General features: G+C 44.0%; 1 protein-coding gene across 9 annotated transcripts in view; it reads left to right on the forward strand.

The window, feature by feature from the left end:
- Positions 1-26,126, forward strand: part of Mettl8 (methyltransferase 8, tRNA N3-cytidine) — a 94,138-nt gene that overhangs the window by 44,063 nt on the left and 23,949 nt on the right. For all 9 annotated transcript variants that reach the window (XM_021639250.2, XM_060390475.1, XM_021639247.2 and 6 more), the window contains 2 exons: positions 2,371-2,525; positions 22,583-22,674. In XM_021639250.2, the coding sequence (XP_021494925.2) occupies positions 2,371-2,525; positions 22,583-22,674 (247 nt within the window). The remainder of the gene's footprint in view (positions 1-2,370; positions 2,526-22,582; positions 22,675-26,126) is intronic.

The following is a 26,126-nucleotide window of genomic DNA, read 5'->3' on the forward strand; positions in this document are numbered from 1 at the left end:
AGAGGTTAAGAGCACTGGCTGCTCTTCCAAAGGTCCTGAGTTCAAGTCCCAACAACCACATGGTGGCTCACAACCATCTATAATAAGGTTTGGTACCCTCTTCTGACATGCAGGTGTTACATGTAGGCAAACCACCGTATACATAATAAATAAAAAAGATAGTTAGGATAGGTTAGTTGTTTTCAAAGTAAATAAATAAATAACTAAAGAATTGTCTGTAATAGCCCTTTAGTGAGGTCATGGTGCTAGCTCAACTTTCATTCCTTTATGTCAGATAAGTATGCCTTCTATGCAGTCAGTCAAACAATGTACAAATAGCAAAAAACCTGCTTCTACAAGTTTATAGTGTAATTTGAGAACTTTACATTAAAATTATGGATTTAAAAGATTTTATATATTTGTTAGATTTATTAGATATTTATTTACTAAAGAAGATTAAATAGTGCAGCACCAGATATGACTATTAAATATGATAAAAGAATAAAAGAAATAGATATCTGTGTGGTTAATTAAAGAAGCAGCTGCCTAAACAAAAAAACTGCCACATGCTTAGGCCTTGGCGATGCCAAACTCTGGCCATGGGACAGTAGCCTAAAAGGCACACACTCCTGACATTTGCTCTTGGCCAGACTGGTTGTGTCTTTTTGTCTGTGGTCATTTACAGTGAGAGAAACTTTGCTTTCTTTTCCTTTTTTCAACAGCGATTAGTATCACATGATCATTTGAAGGGTTAGAATCACATTTAGATTCGGTTTTGCTGGGTGGGAACCATTGTTTGTGTCATTTTTCATTTCTGAGCATGAATTGCCTGTCCTGTGGGCGTTATCAGTTTCTGCTCTTTGGCACACAGAACATTTTATGAATATATTTAATGCAGAAAGGTCTAAAGATAGTTTTGTAGGTAGAGTTTTGTTGGTGTTGTGTGGAGTACTGGCCATAGAGAACAGAGGCACATCAGGGTAAAGGCGGAGCTGCATTCCGGACAAGGGACAAACCAGGGGTTGGGGCCGGCAGGCAGGCAGCCTGTTCAGGCCTGGCTAAGCTGCTCTTCTATTAAAACCCCAACAGGGAAAATCCTGAAATTTTTTGTGAAAGGATAGTGAGATGTTTTTGACATTCTGAAGTTTGTTTTGAGCAGGGTAGTAGAGGGTGCTCACCCTATTTTTATTCCTTAAGGCAATGTCTCAGAGCCTTGGGGCCTGTGATGTACCTGTCACCTAGAAATTGGTTACAGCAGTAGGCTGAGTGCTGCGAGGGACAGCTGAGTCACCGAACAGCAGTACAGAAGACAGTGGGAGCTTCTTTTGAACAGTTTTTTTTTTTTTTTAAATAAAGACTTGAGACTGGTGTCTTTAACCAGAACATACTTATGATGACATAGCCTATTAATTTTAAATTATCAACTTAATTATCAGCATCATCTTCAACTAATGACTCTTCTCTGAGCATGTGTTTATGGAGAAATGTCTTTCCAACAGTATATTGGCTATTGAAAGTGTGTATGTATCAGCCGCCGATCTGGGAGCACGGGCTGTTTTCCCATTACCTAGTATATCTGTGATGTCCTTTTTCAGAAGTCGGTCCGTAGAAGACTTTTTCTTATTTGGTTAGACATAAGTACTTAATCTGGAGGTGGAGATGCATTTTGAATGGGATACTTTTCCTAATTTCTTTCTCTGAGAGTATATTTTTGTTACGTATGGAATCTGTTTTTAAAAAATACTGATTTTGTATCCTGCAACTTTAGTGTAGGTGTTTATTGGGTCTAGGAGTTGTCTAGGGAGCTTAATAAGGCCTTTTAAGTAAAGAGCCGTGTTGCCTGTTGGTGGGGCGTTTCCTTTTTTTATCTGCTTTATGTCTTTGTCTCGTCTAATTGTTTCAGCTAAGGTTTCCGAGCACAGTATCAAATTGTCCCATTTCTGATTTTATAGGAAACGTTCTCAGCTTGTCTCTGCTTACTGTAATGTGTGTTATATATTTGTGTATTTGCCTTTATTATTTTGAGGTATATTGCTTCTGTTCCTAAGGTCTCCAGAACTTTTCTCATAAACAAATGTTAATTTGTCAAATGTGTTTTCAGTACCAACTGAAAGAATTTATGTCCTTAGGTATATTTATATGCTGTATTACATTTATTGATTTATATATGTTGAGCCAATGTTGCCTTTCTAGGATGAAGCCCACTTGTTCATAATGTGTAATCTCTTATTATGTCCTTAAATTTGGTTTGCAGCTATTTTGTTGAGAATTTTTCCATCTATGTTCATCAAAGAAATTAATCTATAGCTTTCTTTTTCTGTTGGGTCTTTGCCTGGTTTTGACAAACTTTTTTAATACTTGCTGAGTAAGTAACTGTTTGTGGCTTTGCAGGTCCTGTTTAGGATGAATGTGATTTGGAGAAATTGCATTTGTCTTCTGAGGCCAGGGAAGGGGCCACACAGATGCCAGAGTGGTGCTCCCCCGGTGGCCCCTCTGGGGTCAAGGATCTTAACTGACCCAGCCAAAGTTTTTGAGCACAACATGTGGTGAGTTTTCCCCCCAACATTTCTTTATTCTTTGTGGAGCATGTGATACAGAGCACATACGGAGGCCAGAGGACAGCTTTCGGGAATCCTTTCTCCTCATCTGTCCTGTGGGCTCTAAAGATCCAGCTCAGATCATCAAGCTTAGCGGCAAGGTGTGGTACCCCCTGAACCATCTTGCTGGCCCAAATTTTCCTTTTAAATTTGATAGTATGTATGTTCATTAGATATATTTTTCTCGTATGACCAAGGAAAGGTTTGTTTTGTTTTTTAAAGATATGGTCTCTCTTCGTAGCTCTGGCTGTTATGGAACTCTCTTATGTGAGACCAGGCGGGCCTTGAACTCACAGAGATCCAACTGCCTCTGCCTCCTGAGTTCTGGGAGTAAAGGTGTGTGCCACCACATCCTGTGAGGAAGGAGTTTTTTTTTTAACTGATGATCTGATTTAGGTTGTAGAAGTCCAAAAGCCTGATAACCAACCCTGACTTACATAATCTGAACTTCCCTGCAAATGGAATTGGAAAGTGGAAGTTCCCTAGGACATCTAGCAGCCTTGGCATCCTTGCAGACCCCCAACCCTGGCTGGCCAGGCTACCACCAGGTGATGGGGCTAGGGGAACAGGCTGTTTTCTCAGCGGGGCCTCCTCTCTGTAGCTCTGTTGGTGGACCTCATCATCTCCTGCCTCAGCCGAGGCTCCAGCCACTGGGGCAGAGCTGCGGGTGCCCTACAGGCCCCTCCCTCATCACAGACATTTGTCAGGTGCACATTCCATACCGTTCGCTTTTCAGTGTGACCTTATTTCATGCTTTCAAGAAACCGTGCCATTTGGGAAGATAAGTGTTTATGAAAAGGCAACGGGAAGCCTCGGGTTCTGCTGTAGACAGAATGTTATAGACTGTTTGCCATCGAAGAAACAACTCAGTAATGGGAACCTGGTTCTGTACGGACGTAAGAAAGGAACTTATTGTTTTGAGGCAGTTTCATGGGTCTCAGGCAGGATGTGATCGTGGCCGCTTGAGCCTCTTGCTCCGTCTATCCAAGTTTTGGGATTACAGGGTGAGCCACCTGCCCAGCTAGGAAGATTTCTTAACCTGGGAAAATCTGAAACTAGGGGGATTTCTTTTGCCTTCAGTACTTGCAACAGGGCCTAACACAAAAGTGTCTGTTGAGAGCCAAGTGTGGTAAGGGAGGTGGAGGCAGGTGGCTCTCTAAGGCAAGCCTGCTCTATATAGCGAGTACCAGGCTGGCCACCTGCCTAGCTCCTACAAAATTATTTGTTGATATATAAGCATCCCAGTAAGGGCATCTTTGCTGGGTAGAAATATAAAACACAGATGAGACATACAACGCATTTTCAGGAGATGGTAAATAACATTGTCTGTCTTCTTTTTTTTAAGGATCTTTAAGAGATCAGTGAAAGATAAGGTTGGAATGGTACAGGACAGAGGTGGGGTAGGAGCAGGGTTGCCTGTAGCACCGGATTCAGAGCTGATACTCAGGACACCACAGAGTCACTAAAGAGGGATAACCTTATAGAGACTGGATTCACTGACGGTACCCTGGACGGATCAGCAGCAGGAAAGGGCCAGTGAGAAAGACTGTAAAGGAATAATAAAGAAAAATTGGCAAAATAAAGGAAGTGGAAGAATTTGATTTTGAAGTTTTGAGCTTAGGTCACTGATAGAACTAGGTAAACTCATAGTTTATTTCGGGAAAAAAGATTATGTAGATATTTTAGCTATGCCCTGAGAGGACATTCAGCTTCAGATGTCCAAATGCGAAGATCCAAGACACTACTAACATGCCTGGGTTACAGATCTCCCCGGAGGAAGGCTCAGCTCGCTGGCCTGGCCTGCTGTGCAGCCCAAATTCTCTTCAGAGGTTCCTACTGAGGGGAACTCCTCTGGAATGACTGACATCCAGCAGAGGTTTTCAGGACCGCTAATAAAGTGTGGGATTTGCAAAGAACAGAAACGGCACATGCTAGCGGTGGATGTGGTGGCGCACACCTTTCATCCCGGAACTTGAGAAGCAGAGGCAGGCGGATCTCTGTGAGTTCAAGGCCAGCCTGGTCTACAGAGTGAGTTCCAGGACAGCCAAGGCTACAGAGCAAGACTCTGATCTCTAAATAAATTAATAATAATAATAATAATAATACATGCTGAGAGTCAAGTGTTTTCAGAGGGCGAGAGCGGGAGAGGGTTAGAAAGAATGTTCTGGCCTTAAGAACAAGGTGGACGTACATACCTGGTGTGAGTGCTGCCTTCTGTCTTAAGTGTCGTAACAAGGTCTGTGTACCTACACACATGCATACATGGCTTCTGAAGTTGTTCGTGATATTTAAAAGATTAAATTATCTTGTTTTGTTACACTTATTTTTTTCTTTTGCTCCTTTTCAAAGCGTTTTTTTTTGTCACGCTTATTTTCTCTGATGAACTTTTCTTTTGTAAATGAGATCTTATGCTTTCTGAGGTACGCTGTGGAACATGGGAGTCTGGAGAGAGGCTCAGCAAAGGTGCTGTGCAAAGCCTGGGGACCTGAGGCCAGTCTCGCGACCCAGAGGGTGGGAAGAAAGAGCCGACTGCCCCAGGTTGTCCCCTGACCTCCTCACTGTGGCACACACGGGAGTGACCAAACACATCTTAAAGATAAATTTCAAAATGCAGTAACATCTTTTAAAGGTTAAAAGCATACTTCTTATCCACAGCAGATAAAGGCATTTGGTTTTTACTATAAATGTCGTATCTTGCTTATAAGATTTTTTTTTTTTAAGAAGAGAGATTATAGTCCTCTGCAGATCGTTTCAAGGCTGTAATCAAGAGAGTTAAACCAAATCCCAGAGTAAGGGGCTCCGTTTCCTTTCTACAAGTCCTTCCTCCGCCCTGTCTTCCTGTTTGCTTGAGGACTAGCCTGTGGAGCAGGGCCCGTGGAGATGGAACAGCAATTATGGGCTACTTAGGAATACAGCTGCTTATTAATTAGTCCAGTGTCATGCAAAAATGGCAGCCACTGACCAAGAGTGGTTCCAGAGTGCTGGGAGTGTGGCTGGTCTACGTTTAGAAGTCCTGGAAGGGCTGGGGTGATGACTTAGAGATTGCCACACCAGCCTAAGGGCCTGGCATGAGTTCGCTCCCCAAGATACACCTGAGGCGGGGAGATCCTTGACATGGTGTCACATGCTGATCATCCCAGAGCTGAGGAGGCAGAGACAGGCATTCCTGGCTCATGGCCAACCAGCATAGATGACTCGATGATGCGCACCTATATATTCTCAGCACGTGGGAGGCTGAGGGAGATGTGCTGCTGTGAGTTATGGGCCCGCGTGGGCTACCTTATCTCAAATAAACCAAGGTGACTGGATGGATGGATGGATGGATGGATGGATGGATGGATGGATGGATGGATGGATGGATGGAAAAACAGGCTTGTATTGAGTTAAGCAGTCCAGACCTAGCACATCAGTGGCTCCTCCGCTTCTCACACACTCTGGGAGCCCAGAATCTTCTTGGGGCCCTTGTCTCCATAGTGTGCTCCCGTGGGGGTCCAGCCTGCACTGGGTGGCCTGTGACAGTAGTAAGAATGTCCTTCCCCAAGGAGCAAGGAAGACTGCTGCTGCCATCATCCTGCATAGCCTTTGCCTTCTGTGCCCTCCCCTCCCCTTCCTTCCTTTTCCTTTATTTATTTCTTTGTTTGTTCACTTATTTTTGTTTTCCCAGACAGGGCTTCTCTGTGTAACAGCCCTGGCCATCCTGGAACTCACTCTGTAGACCAGGCTGGCCTCGAACTCACAGAGATCCACCTGCCTCTGCCTCCCAAGTGTTAGGATTAAAGGCATGTGCCACCACACCCAGCCCCTTTTCATCTTTAAAATCTGTTATTGGACCAGTGAGATGGCTCAGTGGGTTAAGATTCTTCCCACCAGGCCGGCAGCCTAAGTTCAACTGCAGAGCCTCACATGGTAGAAGGAGAGGAATGCCTTCTGCAGGCTGTCCTCTGAGAGCACCACCACCCCATCTCTCTCTCTCTCTCTCTCTCTCTCTCTCTCTCTCTCTCTCTCTCTCTCACACACACACACACACACACACACAGTCAGTCAGGAAATGGGACTTGCAGCATTCATTATGGTTGCTGTCATTTTGGACCTCTTGAGACAGGTCTCACTGTGTAGCACAGACTGGCCTCAAGTGCTGGCCTCCTGCCTCAGCATCCCAAGCGCCGCACTGCAGACTGATAAGCACCACTACGCTCAGTTTAGGTTTTGGTTTTCAAAAGGTTTATAAGTTTATTCTGTTTTTCCTCCAAGTCCACAGTTCTATCAAAAAGCTCACATTTACCTCCTTATTTTCTTTAAGAATGTGTTTCTTGTTTTGGCATGTTTGATTTTTAATTTTATTTTTTCTAGAAAAGTGCATTTTACCGATGGACCAGCATGTGTAGACAGTATATGCACATAGAAAACAGGGCTGAGAGATGAAAAATGGTTAGCTTTTACCATGCGAGCTGTGCACCCATGTTTTCTGGGTTTTTATTTGGGGAGTGTCTTTTTTTTGTCCTGTTTCTATTTGTAAATTCTGTTTAGACTAGCGAAATTGATTTTATGACTCCCCAAAGGGTTATGACCTTTAGTTAAGAAAACACGGAGCTAAGCCATCCTCTGGAGACCCAAGATAAGACCTGGATGTTACAACATGACCTGTTCCATAAATCATGGAAATAATGGACTGTTTCCAGGACCAGAAGAGGCACAGATGGCATGAGCTCTTATTCATTACGTAATCCTTCTTAGGTAATCATTGCAGTTACTATCTGAGTCCATACCCTGCTCTGTCCTTAGGTCTGTAACACAGCTTATCAATAAATATTCCCTTTAGCTTCCTCTGGCATGGCTTTCCACAAGAGACACTGTGTAGACATGGAGGACACAGACTCAGTAGTTACCTAACTTTGAGAAGCCACTAAATCCACCCCTCACTCGGCTTTTTAATCTGTGAGATGGTATCATAATAGTAGTAACTACTGTTACTGATACAACACCTGGTATTGTAAGGCTTAAACTATTTTATATATAGTGTAAAGTGTCTGTACATAGTAAATAAGCAATATACCACCTAAGAATTAGCTATCTTAGTATTATGATTTGTGTACACTTTATTTCTACAACTGTTTTCGTGTTCATTATGAGACTATGATTTTACAGAGAAGAACTTAGGTCTGTTTCATAGTGGTAATCCCTGTATAATGGGCACCCAGTAACCATGTCTTAGTAATAAATAGTGTAGAAATTGGAAGATGAGGTTCCTGTCTACCACAAGTTTACAGCAAGGCTCAAAATTAATGCAACGGCTCAGGGTGGGCTTTAGAGTTCAAGAGATCCGAATTCCTATCCCATGTCCATCCCTGTCCAGTGGGCTTCAGGGCCTAGGAGATCTGAATTCATGCCTGGTTTCTATCCACGTCCAGCTACGTGAGCAGGTTTATTCATGAAACTCCTTTGTTTAAAGTAAACGATCCTAGTACAGCTCTTAGCAGTTGTGAGTAGAGCTCACTAAAGGTGCAAAATTGAGATTCATAGTTATAAATAAACAACACAAAGGAATGTGCACTATCTGGTGATTAGCACACTGCAGAACCTTAATTTATATGACCTGAGCTTTGAAGGATGAGGCGTGCCCAGATAGACCTTTTCTTTCTCGTTTCTTTTCTCTTTCTACCCTCCCTCCCTCCCTCCCTCCCTCCCTCCCTCTCTCCCTCCCTCCCTCCCTCTCTCCCTCCCTCCCTTCCTTTAAGGTTTAGTTTTATTTATATGTTTGAGTGTTTGCCTGCATGTATTATCTGTACACCACATGCCCTATGTCCACGGAGGCTAGAAGAACTGGAGCTACAGATGTTTGTGAGCCCTCGCTTGGGCCCTGGAAACCAAACTTGAGTACTCTGGAAGAGGGCCAGTGCTCGTAACCCTCAGATATCTCTCCAGCCGCCAGGCCATTTTTGAAGCACTCAAATTAACCTGCCTAGTGAGACGAGAGGCGTCATGTACTGCACAGACTGATGTAGTGAGAGAAGTGTTGAGGGGCTTGGTGCGATGCTGGCCTAGCACACAGAAGCCTAGGTTCACTCCCCATAAGAAAGAGCAGGGGGTGTCTCAGGTAGGGCCCTATGCTGAGAGACCACAGCCAAGGGAAATCTGTGGAGGAATTTTAACTCGGAACATGGCTGCTCTAGAAAGAGATCAAATCCAAAGACCTTCTAGGTCTGTGTGATCCAGCTGGAATACAGATATACCTTTAATCCCAGCAGAGCAAGGCTAGCAGATCTCTGAGTTCAAGGCCAGCCTGGTATAGAGCAAATCTCAGGTAAAGAAAGGCTTAGATCTGGGTGTGGTAGTACACGCCTTTAATCCCAGCACTCAGGAGACAGAGCATGCAGATCTCTGAGTGCTAGTCAGTTTTCTTCAGAGTTTGAGAGGGAGTTGAGAGGCAGTACAGTTGAGTTGAGATCACGGAAGATCAGTTTATGGAATTCAGAAGCAGTTTTTACCAGGAGAGTTTTGCAGACAAGTTGAAGAGAGAACAAACTATGAATGAATGAATCAGAGAATGAGAAGGAGCCAGAAGATTAGAACAGATTTCTAGAGTTAGTTTGAAGTCAGAGCTATTCAGTGAGAAACTGATAGAAGCCAGATTGAATCAGTCAACTCGGAGAATAGTTTGAGCCAGAAAAACTGAGTTGAACCAGCTAGCCAGAGTTCAGAAAGAACAAGAAAGGGTGAGCTTACTCCACAGTAAATTTCAGAAGCTGAAACATTCTAGACCTAGATTAGATTGTACAGAGGCTAGAAGCTTCCAAGACTAGACCTAGGTTAGCAGACACAGGCACTGGCCTCTGAGATGACAATTACATTGAGAGAATAAAGGTTACTTTTACACAACTGTTGTTTCGTTTTAAGACAGGATTTCTCTGTGTGGCCTTGGCTGTCCTGGACTCCCTTTATAGACCAGGCTGGCCTCAAACTCACAAAGATCCGCCTGTCTCTACCTTCTTGAGTTTTGGGATTACAGGCTTGAGCCACCACACCCCACTACTCAACTCTTATAAAGAGAAACATTTAACTGGGGTTGGCTTACAGTTTCAGAGGTTAAGTCTGTTTTCATCGTGGTTGGAAGCCTGGCAGCGTTCAGGCAGGCATGGGGCTGGGGAAGGGGCTGGGAGTTCTACAGCAGGAGACTGTATGACACGCTGGGTGTGGCTTGAGCATGCCCCACTGACACACCTCGTCCAGCAAGGCCGCACCTCCTAATAAGGCCACGCCCTATGGGCCAAGCATTTAAACACAAGAATCTGTGGGGGCCATCCCTACTCAAACCACCACAGGGAGGAAATATTTAGGAAAATTTGGCTCTTCTTCAGGTACTTAAAACTTAACGATTGGGGGCCATTGGGGTGGCTCAGAGGTTAAGAACACTGGCTGTTTTTCCAAAGGTCCTGAGTTCAATTCCCAGCAACCACATTTTGGCTCACTACCATCTTTAATGAGATCTGGTGCCCTCTTCTTGCCTGCAGGCACACAAGCAGGCAAATACTGTATAAATAATAAAAATAAATAAATCTTTTTTAAACTATTTATTTGTTTATTATCCATGTAGTATTCTGCCTACAGTGCTGGACTGAGCGGTGCCAAGCTCAGAAGAGACTCTTTCAGAGCTGGAGCCTATCATTGCATAACTAGGCAAGAGAGCACAGCAGAAGACCCACATGAACCTTTAAAAGTGAACGGAAGACGGCCGTTCAGATATCCGCTTGGAAAAGGCCAAGGCTCGGCTTCCTCACACGTTGTACTTACAGCAACATGTGGTGCCAGCTGCCTTTGCTGGATCCTCCAGGTCAACCTCAAGGAGGTCAAAGGTGGGGGGAGTACACCAGCAGAAGGCAGCACCTCCTCTGCTCAGGCTCCTGGTGTTGCCCCTCCGCCCGACACACAAAGTTTACCATTCAGGACAGGCAGTCCTGGGTTGAGGTGGCACCTTCTCCCTCTACCCTGACTGCCAAAGCCCTCAAAAACCTACTCAGAGGCAGTAAAAGCAGAGAATGTTAGAGTGAGGAAAGCACTCTAATGAGATTGTCGACCTTGCCTGACAGATGCACCCCCGTTTTATCTGGAGAACTCCCCGGAGCTGTTAAATTCCAGGGCTTGCCTGTCCTTGGGCTGCAGGGTTCCGTGTTGCTGCCTCATGATTTCGTGGATGATACCAAGAGTGGTGCGGGGCTGCTCGGCTGCTTAAGAGCTACAGAGGAAGACACTTCAGTCAAAGATCACTTGACAGAAAAGGGGACAAGCAGGCGAGGCCCGCAGAAAGACTGCCAGACTGCCGTTACTCAGTGAGGTCTACCAGTATCTTCCCCTTATCCCACTCATCCTCATTCCTCCTCAGGCTGCAGACAAACGGAGAAAAAGCCACAGTGCTAGACTCTGAAATGAAGCTCACAAGGGGAGATGAAGGGTCTTTGAAAACAGTGCAGTGTAGGAGAACTTAGCTACAAAACAAGGAAAAGAAGAGAGAAGAATGCAAAATGTCTTCTGAGTTAATTTACACCGTCTGATATTTTTCTTAAGAAGTCATACATGCCTGGCCTTATTCAGCATAATTGTTCTGAAGTTTATCCATGCTGTTCCATGTATCAATGGTTTGTTCCTTTTTATTGATGATCATTGATTTATGATCAGAATATTTTTTTAAAGTTCCAAAGTTCAATAATAAAAATCAAGCCAATAAAAATGAACAAAGATTTTGTCATTTTACCAAAGATACACAGATAGGAAATAAGCACATGAAAAGATGGTCAGTAGAAATAGTCTTACATATAACTAGATAAATAACTAAAGATGTAAATGAGAGTCAGAATGAAATATGACTTCATACTCATTGGAATAGCCAAAAATCAAAATGGTAACCATTCTAAGTGTTGGTAAGACTATGGAGGGGCTAGAACCTTCTACACTGCTGGAGCTAATAAAAGTGGCAAAATCACTTTGGAATATAGCATGGGTGTTTCTTGCAAAGTTAAACATGCACCTGCTATTGATACTCACATCATGGGTATGAGAAATGAGAGAAATGGCTCAGCAGTTAAGAGCACTTGCTGCTCTTCTAGAGGACCGGAGTTCAGCTCCCAGCACCCATGTGGAGCAGCTCACAACCGTCTGTAACTCCAGCCCCAGGGGATATAACACCCTCTTCTGGCCTCCATAGTTGCTCACACACATGTGGCAAACACACATACACATGAATAAAAAGATTAAAAAGTAGAAAAATGCATGCACAGTGCATGGACTTTACATTTGTCTGATGAGTAAAAGGCCCTATGGCTGGAGAATGTAGTAGCCTCCCTCATCCGGTTTCCGTTATGTGTGGTTGGTTGCAATCCATGCCTGTGTGTTTGTATTTTGTTCCTGCCGTGCATGGCACCTTCTGTTCTATTTTAGAAAACACAAATCAATCTTTAGAGCTAGACAGTAGATCAGTGAGTATTGTAGAGGGCGGTGACCTGGTGAGAAGGGGAGGGAGTGGGGTGGAGGAATCGTGTTTTCTTTTTCAGGTTTTCTTATTGTGTTTGTTTGAGGCATGATCTCATGTAGCCCTGGATGGCCTCAAACTCTGACTTTCTCCTATCTCGTTGCTCCCATCTCTGGAGACTGTAGCGTATACAAGCCACATTTTACACGCATGGCATTGGTTGAATTTTAATTTTAAGGAACGAATACTCCTAACCTGTTGCCACCTTTTTACCTGCCTGGTGGCCCACGGTGTATTCTTTTGTACAGGTTAGAACTCAACAGTTTTGCATTCTACCCCATCATCTTCATCAGTGATTCCCTAATGTGTAATATGATTGCCAATACATATTTAATTAGAGAGATCAAGACTGCTGGCTACCTCAAGCTTGTTCCATCTCATTGTACTGAGAGGTGGAGGCTTCAGTTTTTTCCACGCTCTGTCTGTTAGTCACTGAGTCCTGTGTAAAAAACTGACTTACTAATAACAGTAATCAGCTGAGATATTTATATGGCTAAAAAGAGAAGCGGGCATCCAGGAGTCAGTAATAAATTAGCATAATAGTGGAAAGGAAGGTTTAATTGAAAATAGTTCACTTATTAGCTGATACACCTGTAACACTTGCAGCTCATCCATTCTGGGAATCACATTCTTGCACTAATTAATGTCTCTGAAATCATGACACTTCTTACAGTTGATGGCATCTTACAGTTGTAATTGGAGTGTTTTTTTTTTCCTTTCTATTACAGGTACAGAAAATAATAGCATCTTAGTTTGATGAAATGGAATAATCATAATTTCAGGCACTTAATTTGAATACTGTTTTGATAAGTATTGGTCTTATTTGAGTAATTTAAAGCAGAGAGACAAATACATCAGGGTTTAGAGACAGAATATTTATTACATTGTTAGAAAAGCAATAAAACCTTCTGCTAAGTGAATAAATGGACAATGAAACTTGAACCAGTAGGAAATCCGTGTGAGCTCTGGGAAAAATGCCCAATAGTTTAAAAAATATATTTGTATATATATCAGCTGAACAATAAGACACTTTTGAGATAGACACAGTGTCACATTCAAAGGCAACATACTTAAGTGTCATGACAACCTGTTCTACAAGTAAGTTCTAGGTCTCAAAAATCAAATCAGAACAATTAAACCAGAAACAATAAGACACCTTTTTAAATACATTTAATTTGCACACAAAAGAAAGGGAAGGAAAATAAAATTAAGAGAAACTTAAGATAGTTCTTAAGAAACTTAAGATGTTACGAATTACGTTTATTGCTAAATGTATGCTTTGCCAGTTTCATACATGTGTGTAACACACTCTTCTCGTACTCCCCTCCACCCTCTCTCACCCACATGCCCACCCTGTTAACCCCTCTCCTTACAGGTCCTTGTTGTACTTTTTCGAGTCTTCCAGTTCTTGTTTTGTGAGCCACTGAGTTTAAGCAGGGTCTTCTTGCTGAGCACAGGTGTGGAGCTGGCCACTGAAGGAAGCACGGGTAATTCACCAGTGACTGCAGCACTGAGGACAATGACTCCTTATTCCCGAGAGAGGGGAAGAGCCCGTGACCTTCCCAGCCGTGTGCATTTGAGCAGATTTACACGTGAATTCGCTCCTATGAAGAGCCCAGATCCAAAAACAAAACAAAAAGCAGTTGGTTCCCTGGTACTACTGATAGCGTGCCAGCACCAGTGAGCGCTTCTTGCCTGGTGCGTTGGTGGTGTAGCACGTGTTCTCCATAGCTAGGAAAGACCGCTGGCTTCTCTTCTCCCGGAGCTGTCTACCTAACAGCCACCGTTGGTCCTGTGCAAGCGTCCCAGGCAAGGAGGGAGCTTCCAGCTCCGTCTCAGCTTGATTTATCTTGGTCCTGCCACCAAGATGAATGCTGGTGAAACTTCAGCCAGACGCTTAGTATCTAGGTCTGGTGAGAAGCCAAGACAACTGGCAATAGCCTGTATTGTTTTGGGGGTCACTGAGGGCTCCATTGAGAGGATCTCACACCTGGCACTGGGGGTTTTATTTGATCACCCATACCTTCTGGGTTTGGCGTTATTCAGCTTTGCAGGATACCTCCATTTAAACATAGTGTGTGTGTGTGTGTGTGTGTGTGTGTGTGTGTGTGTGTATGTATCTACATAGATGGAACATACATGTGCATGGGTGTGCTTATACACTAGTAGGCTCCATGTGACTTAATTGCACGTCCTAGGTTTTATAAATTATAATCTTGTTTAGTTTTCTTTCTTTCTTTCTCTCTCCTTCCTTCCTTCCTTCCTCTCCCTCTTTCTCTTTCTCTCTCTTTCTTTCTCTTTCTTTCTTTTATACAGTATTCTGCCTGAACACCAGAAAAGAGCACCAGATCTTTATAGATGGATAGTTATGAGCCACCATGTGGTTGCTGGGAATTGAACTCAGGACCTTTGGAAGAACAGCCAGTGCTGTTAATCTCTGAGCCATCTCTCCAGCCCCTATCTTTTCTTCTTTTGTCTCTCTGCTCCTTTTTCCTGCCTTACTCTAAATAAATTTACTATTTCATATTCCATCCTCTCTACTGAATTTTTTAGCTGTACATTTTTGAATAATTTTTAGGGGTTATCTTAGGCCAATAGTTTCAAATGCTTGTCATAGGACCCCTCTATACCCTTAAGTTATGGAGGACACAAAACCTATTATGTGAATTTTGTTTTTTGATATTTTTCATAGTAGAAATTAAAATGGACATTAAAGTAAATTTTCAAGCTGGAGATGCATACCTTGTATAACTTAAGAGGCAGAGGCAGGTGGATCTCTGTGAATTCAAGGCAGACTGACCTACATAGTGATTTCCAGGCTAGCCATGGCTACATTGGAGACTGTCTCAAAAAATGAAAACCAACACCCCCTCATTTATATACATAAATGTGTGTGTATATATATATCTTTATATACAAATATATATTTGTTCATTTCAAAATAATGAAACTATTACTTTTTAATTCAAATGACATGTATTAAAGAAAATATGTGTAAATTCTCAGAAATATAATGCAAAGATTGTCACTGTTCTAAGTGTTTGCATGTCTCTTAACATCTGCTCTAGCTGGGGAAGCTGGATCTCACATCTGCTTCTGGATTCAAATTTTGTGACATGTTGCTTAGGTTGATTTGTATGCAGGAAATTTGCCCTTCATACACAGAGTAGGATATTCTTGATGGCCTTTCAGAGCACTTTGATTTACTGTGGTCATGGGGGTTGGGCCTTGGACATGCCAGGCAATGCTCGGCTACCGAGCTACTCCGCAGCCCTTCTTCTACTCTGTATCTTGAGACCGGCCCTCTAAGCTTCCCAGGCTGGCCCTGAATTTGGTGTGCAGCCAAAGGAGGCGCGCCACAGCTATCTGGCTACCTAGGACCACAGGCCTGTGCCACCAGGCCCAGCTCAAAGCTGCTCTTGGGGTTCTACCAAGGGCCAGTGCCGGCGCTTCTTAGTTGCGGTGTGGATCCTAAGCCCGTGAGAACCTCTCATATCCTGTTAGTGCTCTTTGGGCTTCAGCTGGAGCCTTTGTCTGTTCGTCATTTCCTAACCTTGAACGGGGATGAAGTGAAAGAGATCGGTTTCCTGCTCTATGTAAAACTCCCAAACGTTGACACACTTCATTATATAATATTTGAAATCACACACATTAATAGCACCACCAGTCTCATCAGAAGACTCTGTAAGTATTAGGGAGAAGCTCCAGACTTACTGTAGGCAACAAATACTGGCATTTGTTTCTCTTGAAGAGATAGGCCCATTTCATTTTCCTTTGAGAAAACATGTACTAAATACCCAGGTAACTATAGTTTTATCTGTAGTTGTTCTTTTAAGTAAAAATGGCCTCCTACAAAAACGTTAAGTTTGCCTCAGCACTCAGACACATAGGAAAGCAGCTGCAGGCAGCGCACCCAGCCTTCCCCTCAGTGTGAGCACACACCCGCCTTCCCCTCAGGTCATCACACCAGCACGAACACACACCAGCATTTCCCTTCAGGTCATCACACTGCAGTATGTAGATATGGTCTATATATGAGACTTGCTTTGTTACATCTAATTTCAAAAAGAATATTTCCAAGGGTTAATGAATTTATTTTTAAATTTATTTATTGGGCCGGACACCATGTACACCTTTATTCCCAGGACTCAGGAGACAGAGACACATGGATCTCTGTGGGTCAGCCTGATCTATATAGTGAACTCCAAGCTAGCCAGGGATATACAGAGAGACCTTGTCTCAAGTTAAAGAAATAAACAAACCCAAACAAATAAATAAAAAAAAGAAAGATTTACATCCAGGTTGCTGGGGATCGAACATGGGCTTTGCACGTTACCTCTGAGCTCCTCAGTTCCACAGGAGCTACCTTATCCCCTCCTGAGGGCCTACAACCTCCTGTAGACCTCACCTTTTAAAAGTCCACCACTGTTGACCTCTCCAGGTAGAGAGCAAGCCTCCAGCACCTGGACCCTTGGGAGACAAACTGCACTCACACCATAGAGAAATACCCCAGCCGTTCCTGCTTCGGGCCTTTGCGTGTTCCTCAGTTTAGTATCTGCAGCATTCATGAGCCGTTAACCAAATCAGTGAATCTTAAAACTCCCCCAAGCCCTAAGCCAGTGAGGGCTTCTCAACCTTCCCAGTCCTGAGACCCTTCAACGCAGGTCCTCAGGTTGCAGTGACCCCCAGCATAAAATGATTTTCATTGCTGCTTCATCACTGTAATTTTTCTCGTGTTATGAATCATAATGTAAATATCTGATGTGCGGATTGCAAATCTCTGATATTGAGACGCACAAGTTGAGAACCGCTGCACTGAGCCGTTCTTTTGGGCGTTGTTAGGGTGAGTCTGTCTCAGCACTCATCTGTGTCGAGCGCAGTCCGTCATTCTTACTTCAGTTCATGCACGGCCTTAACCAGCTACTGAGGGACTGAGCCCACTCCACTCGGAACTCCAGTGCCTGCACACGAGCACTGCTGCCTTTCCCTCTCCGTCCTCTGCCCTCCACCCTCATCCCCAGGATCTTTCTGCTAACTTCTGGAGAGTCCCCCACCCCCACCCCCCGTGGCTGAGCAGACAGTACCAGCCCAGAAACCCGGAAGAACTGTGCAGGCTGCATGTGCTAGCTCTAACCAGCAGTGTCTTGGGTATTCTGCTGCACATGCCCTTACAGGCTCAGCAGCTCTGATCTCTTGCTGTTCAGTAAGACGCTAGCTACTGTGCTTGGCCTCCACCTCCACCCCGCTGCAGAGAGCATTTCTATATGGCTATCAGACCTTCGTTGTGTGTATAAATTAAATTAGCTGTACAAGGCTTGATTTTGTCTACTACAGTACACCTGGCAGTGTGCTCAGTCTCTTGTATTAAACCCTACTACCTTGTGACGGAATTAAGAATTATTGAATAGTTTTAAACTGAAGCTAGCAAACTATTTCTTTTTTAACTTTCTAATCACCTAGACATTTGTCAAATTTGTCATTAAATCGTTTTTGAGGTAGGCGTGGTGGCACACACTTGTAATCCCAGCACTCAGGAAGCAGAGACAGATGGATCACTGTGAGTTCGAGGCCAGCCTGGTCTACAAAGCAAGTCTAGAACAGCCAAGGCTACACAGTGAAAGCCTGTCTCAGAAAAAAAAGAAAATTGTATTTAGACATGGTGGCACACACCTATAATCCCAGTACTCAGGGGCTGAGTCGAGGTATTGAAAGGCTTCAAAGTAAAAAATGACAACAATATGAAAGAGTTAATTAAGTAACATGAGGCTTGAAAGCAGATTTATTTATTTACTTTAGACATGGTCTTGCTATGCAGGCTAGCATGAAGTACTATGCAGACCAGACTGACACTGAACTCCCAGAGTTCTGCCTGCCTCTGCCTCCCTAATGCTAGGATTAAACTTTCGATTTAACCACATCCAGCAAAAACACAAATTCCAAAACTATTTAAATATAATTACATCTGCTTAAAATTATTAGACACATTGAATAAAGATTCTAAATTATGGAACCATTATGTTAGTGAAAATTATTATATACATTGAATACAGATTTCAAATTATGGAATAATAATTATATTAGGAGACAGGATTAGAAAACTGTTTTAAAGCCAGGCATGGTGGCACATGCCTTTGATCCCAGCATTCAGGGAGCCAAACAGTAGAAACTTTATTTGTTGTTAGATTCCTGGTTCTTTGGTTTACTGATTAGTCACTTGCTTGAATTCTGTGGTTGCATTTATTTGTTACTTGTAAGAGCTTGGCTCATCCTTGCTGCTGGCTGTTGGGTTTTCCTGCAGAGGAATCCAACTTCTGTGTCAGGAGCTGCTGTAAAGCAGCAGGTCTGGAGAGTCTGTGAATACAGCAGGGACATGCATCGCTGCTGTGGGTAACGACTGTGCAGTGGGGAACTCTCCTCCAAAGCAGTTAAGAAAATGAAGCAGCATTCGGAACAATGTGGGGAAGTTAAGAGCAATCAAATGAATAACCAAACCTACTAAATACTCAAGAAAGAGGAAGGTAAAGTCTCAGACAAGTGTTTTAAAGACCACATAGACCCTTACTGTCTTGGGACTTGATTCTGTATACTAAGTGAAGGTTTGTTTTTCGAAACAGGCTCTCTTGAAATAGCCTCAAACTCACTATGTGGCTGAGGCTGGCCTTGAAATACTGACCCTCTGGACTTCATTGTTTATGTTGCTCTTTAAGAAATGGGGTCTCAGCTGGGGTGTGGTGACGCACACCTACAATCCCAGCACTCTGAGAGGCAGAGGGAAACAGACCTTTGTGCGTTCAAGGCCAGCCTAGTCTACAAAGTGAGTCCATGACAGCCAAGAGAAACCTGTCTTGGGGGTGGGGGGGAAATAGGGTCTCACTATGCTATCCAGATTGGTTCCTGGACTCAAGACACTCTTCCACTTCAGTCTTTGAGTATTTGGGGCTACGGGCATGTGCCACCACCCCTACCACAACTGTTCTGTTTTCTTTTGTATATATTATAGAAATTATAAATAATTTACTCATCCCAGCCTTAGTCAAACTTATTTTTAAAGACTGACTTACTGATTTTAGTGTGACCATTGTCACGTCAAGTCTCTATATATGTACAAATAGAAGATGAAGTATATATAAATCTTGTATAAATAGAGGTGAAGTACAGCTGCCGGCCCCAGTTTATATGTGATCACTCCTCTATAGTAACTAAGTAAAAACAAAAGTCTATTCCAATTCCGTTCTTTAAAACAAATGACAAAGATGCTTCGTGATAGTTTGGTTTGTGATTGGGTTTTTAAAATATGTTTGTGGTTATATCCATATGCAAAATTCTTTTATATTTTCATTTCCTTTTTCTGGAGACCTACCATCCTTTTTTAAAAGGACAGAACTGGGCATGGTGGTTTGTATCTGTCATCCCAGCATTCAGGAGACTGAGGCTGGAGGATTGCTACAAGTTGGAGCCTGCCTGAGCTTCGTAGCAAGATACTGTTTTTTTGTTTTTTTTTTTAAGTTGGTGGGGAGGGGAGAGAGGAAAGAATGAACCCGTTTCTCACCTTTCAATAGAGGTATTTATAGCCAGGTAACGAGGTCACTGGAATATACTCACGTATCTGATTGCATAAGCACCACATAGAACAGGCCTAAGCCTCTCACCATGCCACCCAAGGTGACCTGTCATTTTACTCCTGCTTTCCTAGACATCCGTGGTTGCATCCCTACAGTCATGCCTGACTCTTCCCCAGTGTGTAGCTCATGTCTAGGTCACAACAACGGATTTTTTGGTGTCTTTCTGCAGCCTTCCTTCCTGTTTTCCATTGATACCACCTTCATTCCAGGGCTCATTACCTCTGGACCAGTCTAACTGGTCTCCGGCGACTCCTCCCACTCATTGTCTTGCATGGTAAGGTCCAGGAGTCTCCTGCAGCATCAAAGAGAACCAGTCAGAGCGGACTTTTTTGCTGCCCCTGGATGTAGTCTGTCTGTCCTCCGTCCTCTTGCTGGGAAGAGTAGTTAGTTGCCCTGCTTGCTGCCTTTCCTCCACCCACCCCCAAACCAACCTTTATGTTCTTCCTGTTTTCCCAGACACGAGCTGACTGAGCTACCATTTCCACTCATCAGCACTAACCCACTGGCACTGCGTCATCGTCCCTTTTCCCTGTGTGCAGTAAGAAAATCCACGCCCTTGATGGACAGGGAGTAGGTCTAAAGCCCCGGCACCTCTCCCCCGCAGCAACCTTGGTAGACACTATTGGACTAAGGGATGAAGGTGGACTTTGGCATGACCCAAATTTGGCTTTTAATTCCGTTTCTGCCTGGTTATATCTTTATTTCCTCATATGAAACAGGCAGGAATATAACCCTTTCACAGAAGTTTTGGAAAGATCAAATAAAACAAATATGTGTGAAATGTGTTCTGTGTGATGCCTGACATGTAATAAATAATGAATGGCAGTGATTCCTATAGTGCTTATGATCATGCCAACTGCTCAGTTAATGTTTGTCAGTCACCATGAGCCTCCAGGAATTTAGTTTTCCCTCTTCATTGCTCAGACGACTGCAAACACTGTTTTGCACCACCATCAGTCTGTGTGTGTGTGTGAAGTGTGTTTAGAGGTGTTTGCCTATGTCTGTGGAGGCCAGGGATCAACACTGGCTGTCTTCTTTAGTTTCCCTCCACCTTATTTTTCTGAGACAGGAGCTTCCTGACTTGGCTACACTGGGGTATGCTCCAGTGAGCTCCAGCGGCCTACCTGGCTTGGCCGCCATTGTTTCTTGTTGGTGTATGTACTAGTATTATGTCACATTGGCACAAGCTAAGTCATCTGAGAGGAGGGAACCTCAATTAAGGAAGTTCCTCCATAAGCGCTGGGCTGTAGGCACACCTGGAGGGCATTTTCTTAACTAGTGATAGATGGGGAAGGCCCAGTCCATTGTTACTGTGGGGACATTCCTGGCGGGTGGTCCAGGGTTCTATAGGAAACCAGGCGGAAGAAGCCACAAGGGGCAGTCCTAGTAAGCAGCCCCCCATGGCCTCTGCACCAGCTCCTGCCTCCTGGTTTGTCCTTGTTTGAGCTCCTACCTTGACTTCCCTCAGTGATGGACCGTCTATTAGAAGTGGAAGCTGAAATAAACCTTTCCTCTCCAGGTTGCCTTGCTCGTGGTGTTCCATCGCAGCACTAGAAACCTTGACTGAGACAGTGTCAGTAAGAGTCAGGGAAGCTGAAGATTAGGTGTTTGGTTGTTTAGAGAAACAGCTCATTTCAGGAAAACAGAAGCTGCTTCCATTTCATGAAGCTGCCTTCCTCCGCCCTCTCTCCTTCCATGCCTCCTCCTTTTATTTTGTGGTTCTAGGCTTTGAACCTCATACATGGTATGCAACAAGAAACATTCTTTTAGCACAAAATACTATGCTCTCATACAAGGAAAATAAAATTCTAAAACTAAGAATACATAAAGTGGGAGATTTAAGAAAAACCAGTCTTTGACGTCCCATATCAGGTTCTCTGACGGTTGGCTATGTGGTGACACACACCTATAATCCCAGCATTTGGTGGGCTGGGATAGAATGATGGTGAGTTTGTGGTCAACCTGGCCTAAACAATGAGATATGTCTCAAAACAGCCACGACAAAAAAGCATCTTTCATATAAATATGATTTAACCTATTTCAGAAATTAAAATAGCTTATAAGAAAAATGAAACTTAAATTACTTATAAAACTTCGAGAAGAACTAAATGTTTTAAAACTTGCATGTTGGGGCTGTGGAAATGGTTCGTAAAATGCTTTCCATACAACCAGAGGACCTGAGTTTGTGGGTACTAGGGACCCACATTTAGAGGGTGTGGTGGTGCATGCCTGTACCCTCAGAGCTGGGGTATGTGGACACAGGCTGAATGGGCAGTCTAGCCAAATTGTTGGGTGTCAAGTTCATGAGATACCTTACCTCAAAAATAAGATATGGAGTGACTGAGGGAGACACCTGATACTGACCTCCACATGCCCATATAAGAAAACATACACACATGTGTGCATACAACAGTCCTGGCAGAGTGTCAGAATATGTGTTATAACAGGAGCATCAGACCCTAGTAAGGCTTGCCCCATCCTGACATTAACAGACAGCTGCATGTTTGTCCTGAGAGCAGCAGGCACCGCAGTAGCCCTCATGCTGCCGTGCTGGAATATTCTGAGGACACGACTAAAGCAGCCCATGGCAGCTAGCTTGTCCCACAGTCAGATTTAAACAGAAGGCCTGCAGAAATTGCAGGGCGGCGCTCAGCACCAGGAACACAGAGCGACCTTGACATAAAAAAGCACAAAAACAGCAGAGCGAGCCTGACACAAAAAACAGAGCCTGACTCCGTGTGACGTGGAGTCAGTTTGTATGTCTGCCTTGACCTAGAATGGGAGATGGAGCCCTCGGCCACATGGGCTCTGCCTTCCCCACTTGTCAGAGTTTCACTCCCTTTTTTTTTTTCCTTTCTTAATAGGGACCACGTGCAGTGGTCTAAAGAAGAAGAAGACGCAGCTAGGAAGAAAGTAGAGGAAAATTCAGCCACACGAGTGGCCCCAGAAGAGCAAGGTAAAGCTGGGCACCCCATGGGGTCACACGTTTGAGAGCTCTTAGCTTCCACCCGGCCAGGCCACCCATTGCTGCCTTTGCCGGGCTTCCCCGTTCTTCCTTGTTGTGGAACCAAAATTAATGAAATAAATTACGCATTCACCCTGTAATTGGTCTTTTGGTAGTCATATTGCTTTTTCTGGGAGACATACATATGGGTGGCATTTTAAGCAAGATATGAAAATGTAACTTTAAAATCTTCTTTAGCTACTCCACTTTCACTGTGTTACTGTGCATTTCACTTGCTAGAAACTTCTAACAAATTCATAAACGTTGAGGAGAAAGAAAAAGTCATATCAAAGTATTGCGTGTATGTGTGTAGTAAGTGGGCACGTGAGTGTAGGCTCACTCATGTGTCTCTGTGTGGAAGTCAGAGATCAATTTCAAGTGTCTTTCTTTCACTCTTCACCCCTTATTTTATTTTATTTTTTTTTTTAGTTTTTGAGACAACGCCTGTCCCTCAACCTTGAGCTCTGTTTCAGCCAGATTGGACAGTGAGCTCTGTCTCTACCCCACCCTCTTGTGCACATTTGGTGTGAATGGGGCATAGCCACTCTGGAAACCACTGTGCAGGCTCCTTAAATTAAAAATGGAGGGGCTGGAGAGATGGTCAGCCTATGGTCTGTACTTGTTGTACTTGGCTGCTCTTGCAGACGACCCTGGTTTGGTTCCCAGCACCCACATGGCAGCTAACAACTGCTTGTAACTCCAGTACTGGAGACTCCAATGCCGTCTTTTGACCTTCATGGGCACCAGGCATGCATGTAGAGCATTTACATATACACAGGCAAGGACTCATACAAATGAAATAAATCAGGGCTGGGGACTTAGCTCAGTGGCAGAGCAAGGGTTCAGTCCTCAGCTCTGAAAAAAAATAAAGGAATAACAAATTAATCTTTTAACAAAAATTTAAAGTAGTATTCCCCTATAATTTATCAGTTTACTTTTAGGATAGACCCTAAAAGATACAAAGCACAGTCTCAAAGAGATAATATGCATTGCATGTTCATGGCAGCAGCCTCCGTGATAGGCAAAAGATAAACACAATCAAACCACAAATGTGGAATTAAACAAGTGATACTATTAAATACTCTCCTGTTCATAAGTTAGAGACAAGTAAGTGTAGCCCTACGGGAAAGAACAGTGCGCTGCAGGGCGCAGGTAGCACTGTCCAGATGTTCAGGGACACGGCTTCAGCCTCTGTCCACTCCCCAGAGGTGGCAGGGGACTGCAGCTACCGTAGATAACGGCTAAGAAAATGTGCTGCACGGCGGTGACTGCCAAGGGCTGGGCGGGTGGAAAGCAGCAGCTCTGTGACGGGGAGAGTTAGAGTTGGCGTGCTGGCAAGACTGCAGAGGTCTGTTTCCCAACAGCGTGAACACACCTAGCGTTATGGGACCATGCACTTAAGAATGGCTAAGGTGCGCCATTTTATGTGTTTTTACCACAATTTTTAAAAATATCACACTGAGAAACTTTTTTCGAAATGGTCAGTGTCCTTCACCCCGTATGACTCCTAGTCACTTCGCCTAACTGCTGCTCTCTCTGTATGCCATTTTCTACCTTGTTTTCCTTAAAATGACCTTTTTCTTTAGAACATCTCCTGCCTCCCTCCTTTTGTTGTTTGTGTGTTTGTGTGTGTGTGTTTAGGTATGTTTATGTGCACACAGGTACACACGTGTGCATGTCTGTGGGTCCTATTTACATGCTATTCACCCTTTGTGGGGAGACGGTCAGGCAGGGTTTCTCACTGCCTGGGCCTCATCAAGGAGGCTGGGCTGCCTTGCCAGGGAGCCCCAGGGACCCACCTACCCTGCCTCTTTGTTACAAGGATTATAAGTATGTACTCCGGTGCCAGATTTTGTTGTTGTTTGGTTGGTTTTTAATGTGAATGCTGCTGATCCGCTCAGGTCCTCAGGCTTGAGATGCAAGCACTTCTCTCCTGAGCCATCTCCCCAGATCTGCCCCTGCCTCCCTGGTACCAAGCTACAAGCATGCACCATTGTGCTCAGCTCATTTTAACATGAGCACTGGGGATGCAGCTCCTCCCAAGGCGAGCACTTCACCAACCAAACAAACTCACTTTGCGGCACTGGCTGGCCTAAACAAAGTGTAAACCAAAGCAGCCCGGAGTTTGCAGTGATCATCCCTCTGCCCTCTGAGTGCCAGGACGGCTGGATTAATAAATAGTTCCTTAGAGCCAAGCAGGTTACATGTCTGTAACCTGAGCACCTAGGAGACCGAGATAGGAGGATTGCTACAAGTTTAAGGAAAGCCTGAGCTGCATAGTGAATTTGGGGCCAGCCTGTGCCACCTGGTAATATCCCATCTCGTAAGTCAAAAATTAATAATTTGTTGAAGTACCAAATAGGTACAGAAATTTATGTAATTCACAAAAGAGTCCTCACAGTTTGTGCTGGTTTTTCACATCCATGTAAGCAGCACCTACATGGAGAATCAGAAAGTTACCAGTGGCATAGCTGCTTCCTTGTACTCCTGATCAACGTTATCACTCCTTCAACCCAATCAATGCTATTCCTCCTCCAACCCCCACACCTCTCAACGAGCAGCTCGGGTCGTGGCTTCTGACGTCATGGCTTTGTTTGGGTGCACTCGTTCTGCTTTCCTGATCACTGCTGCGGCAGTGGCCGTTTCAGAGCAGGCCACAGTCGCCAGACTGGAGTGCCCACGTACCACATCCACATCACTGAGTTTGGGATTTGGGGGGAGGGGTGTTTTGGGGTGTATGTGTGTGTGTGTTTACCAGTGTATGCAGGTCTGAAGTTGATGTCTATGTCTTCCTCAGTAGCTTTCTACTTTATTTACTGAGGCAAGGTCTCTTGCTGAATTCGGAATTTGCAGATTCTGGCTAGCCTAGCTCGCAAGCTTGCCCCTGGGGTCTCCATTTTCTGCCTCTCTGGTACTATAATACAGCAAGCTGCTGCACCTTTTATGTGGGTTCTAAGAATCTGAATTCTGGTCTGAGGTATTGAGCTCTTGTACAACCAGCATTTTATCCACTGAGCCATCGCCCTAGCCTGCAACATGTTTTTATAAATATTATTAATAGAACACAGACATGTTCATTTGTTGGTACACTGTCTGTGGTTGCTTTTGAGATGTCTGGTTCAAAAGAGACTGTAAATGTCACATAAAGACTAAATACCCGGGCAGTGGTGGCACATGACTTTAACCCTAGCACTCAGAGGCAGAGGCAGGAGGATCTCTGAGTTCAAGCCTCGCCTGGTCTACAGAGTGAGTTCTAGGACAGCCAGAGCTGCACAGAGAAACTCTGTCTCAGAAAACCTAAATAAACAACAAAACAGACAAATGAAAAGACTACATTACCTTTCTGTCACTATTTAGAAAGGCTCTTTCAAAGCTAGAAGTCTAGGTTGACCAGCTATCCAGAA

The sequence above is a fragment of the Meriones unguiculatus genome, chromosome 8 (genome assembly GCF_030254825.1).
Source record: "Meriones unguiculatus strain TT.TT164.6M chromosome 8, Bangor_MerUng_6.1, whole genome shotgun sequence".
NCBI lineage: Eukaryota > Metazoa > Chordata > Mammalia > Rodentia > Muridae > Meriones > Meriones unguiculatus.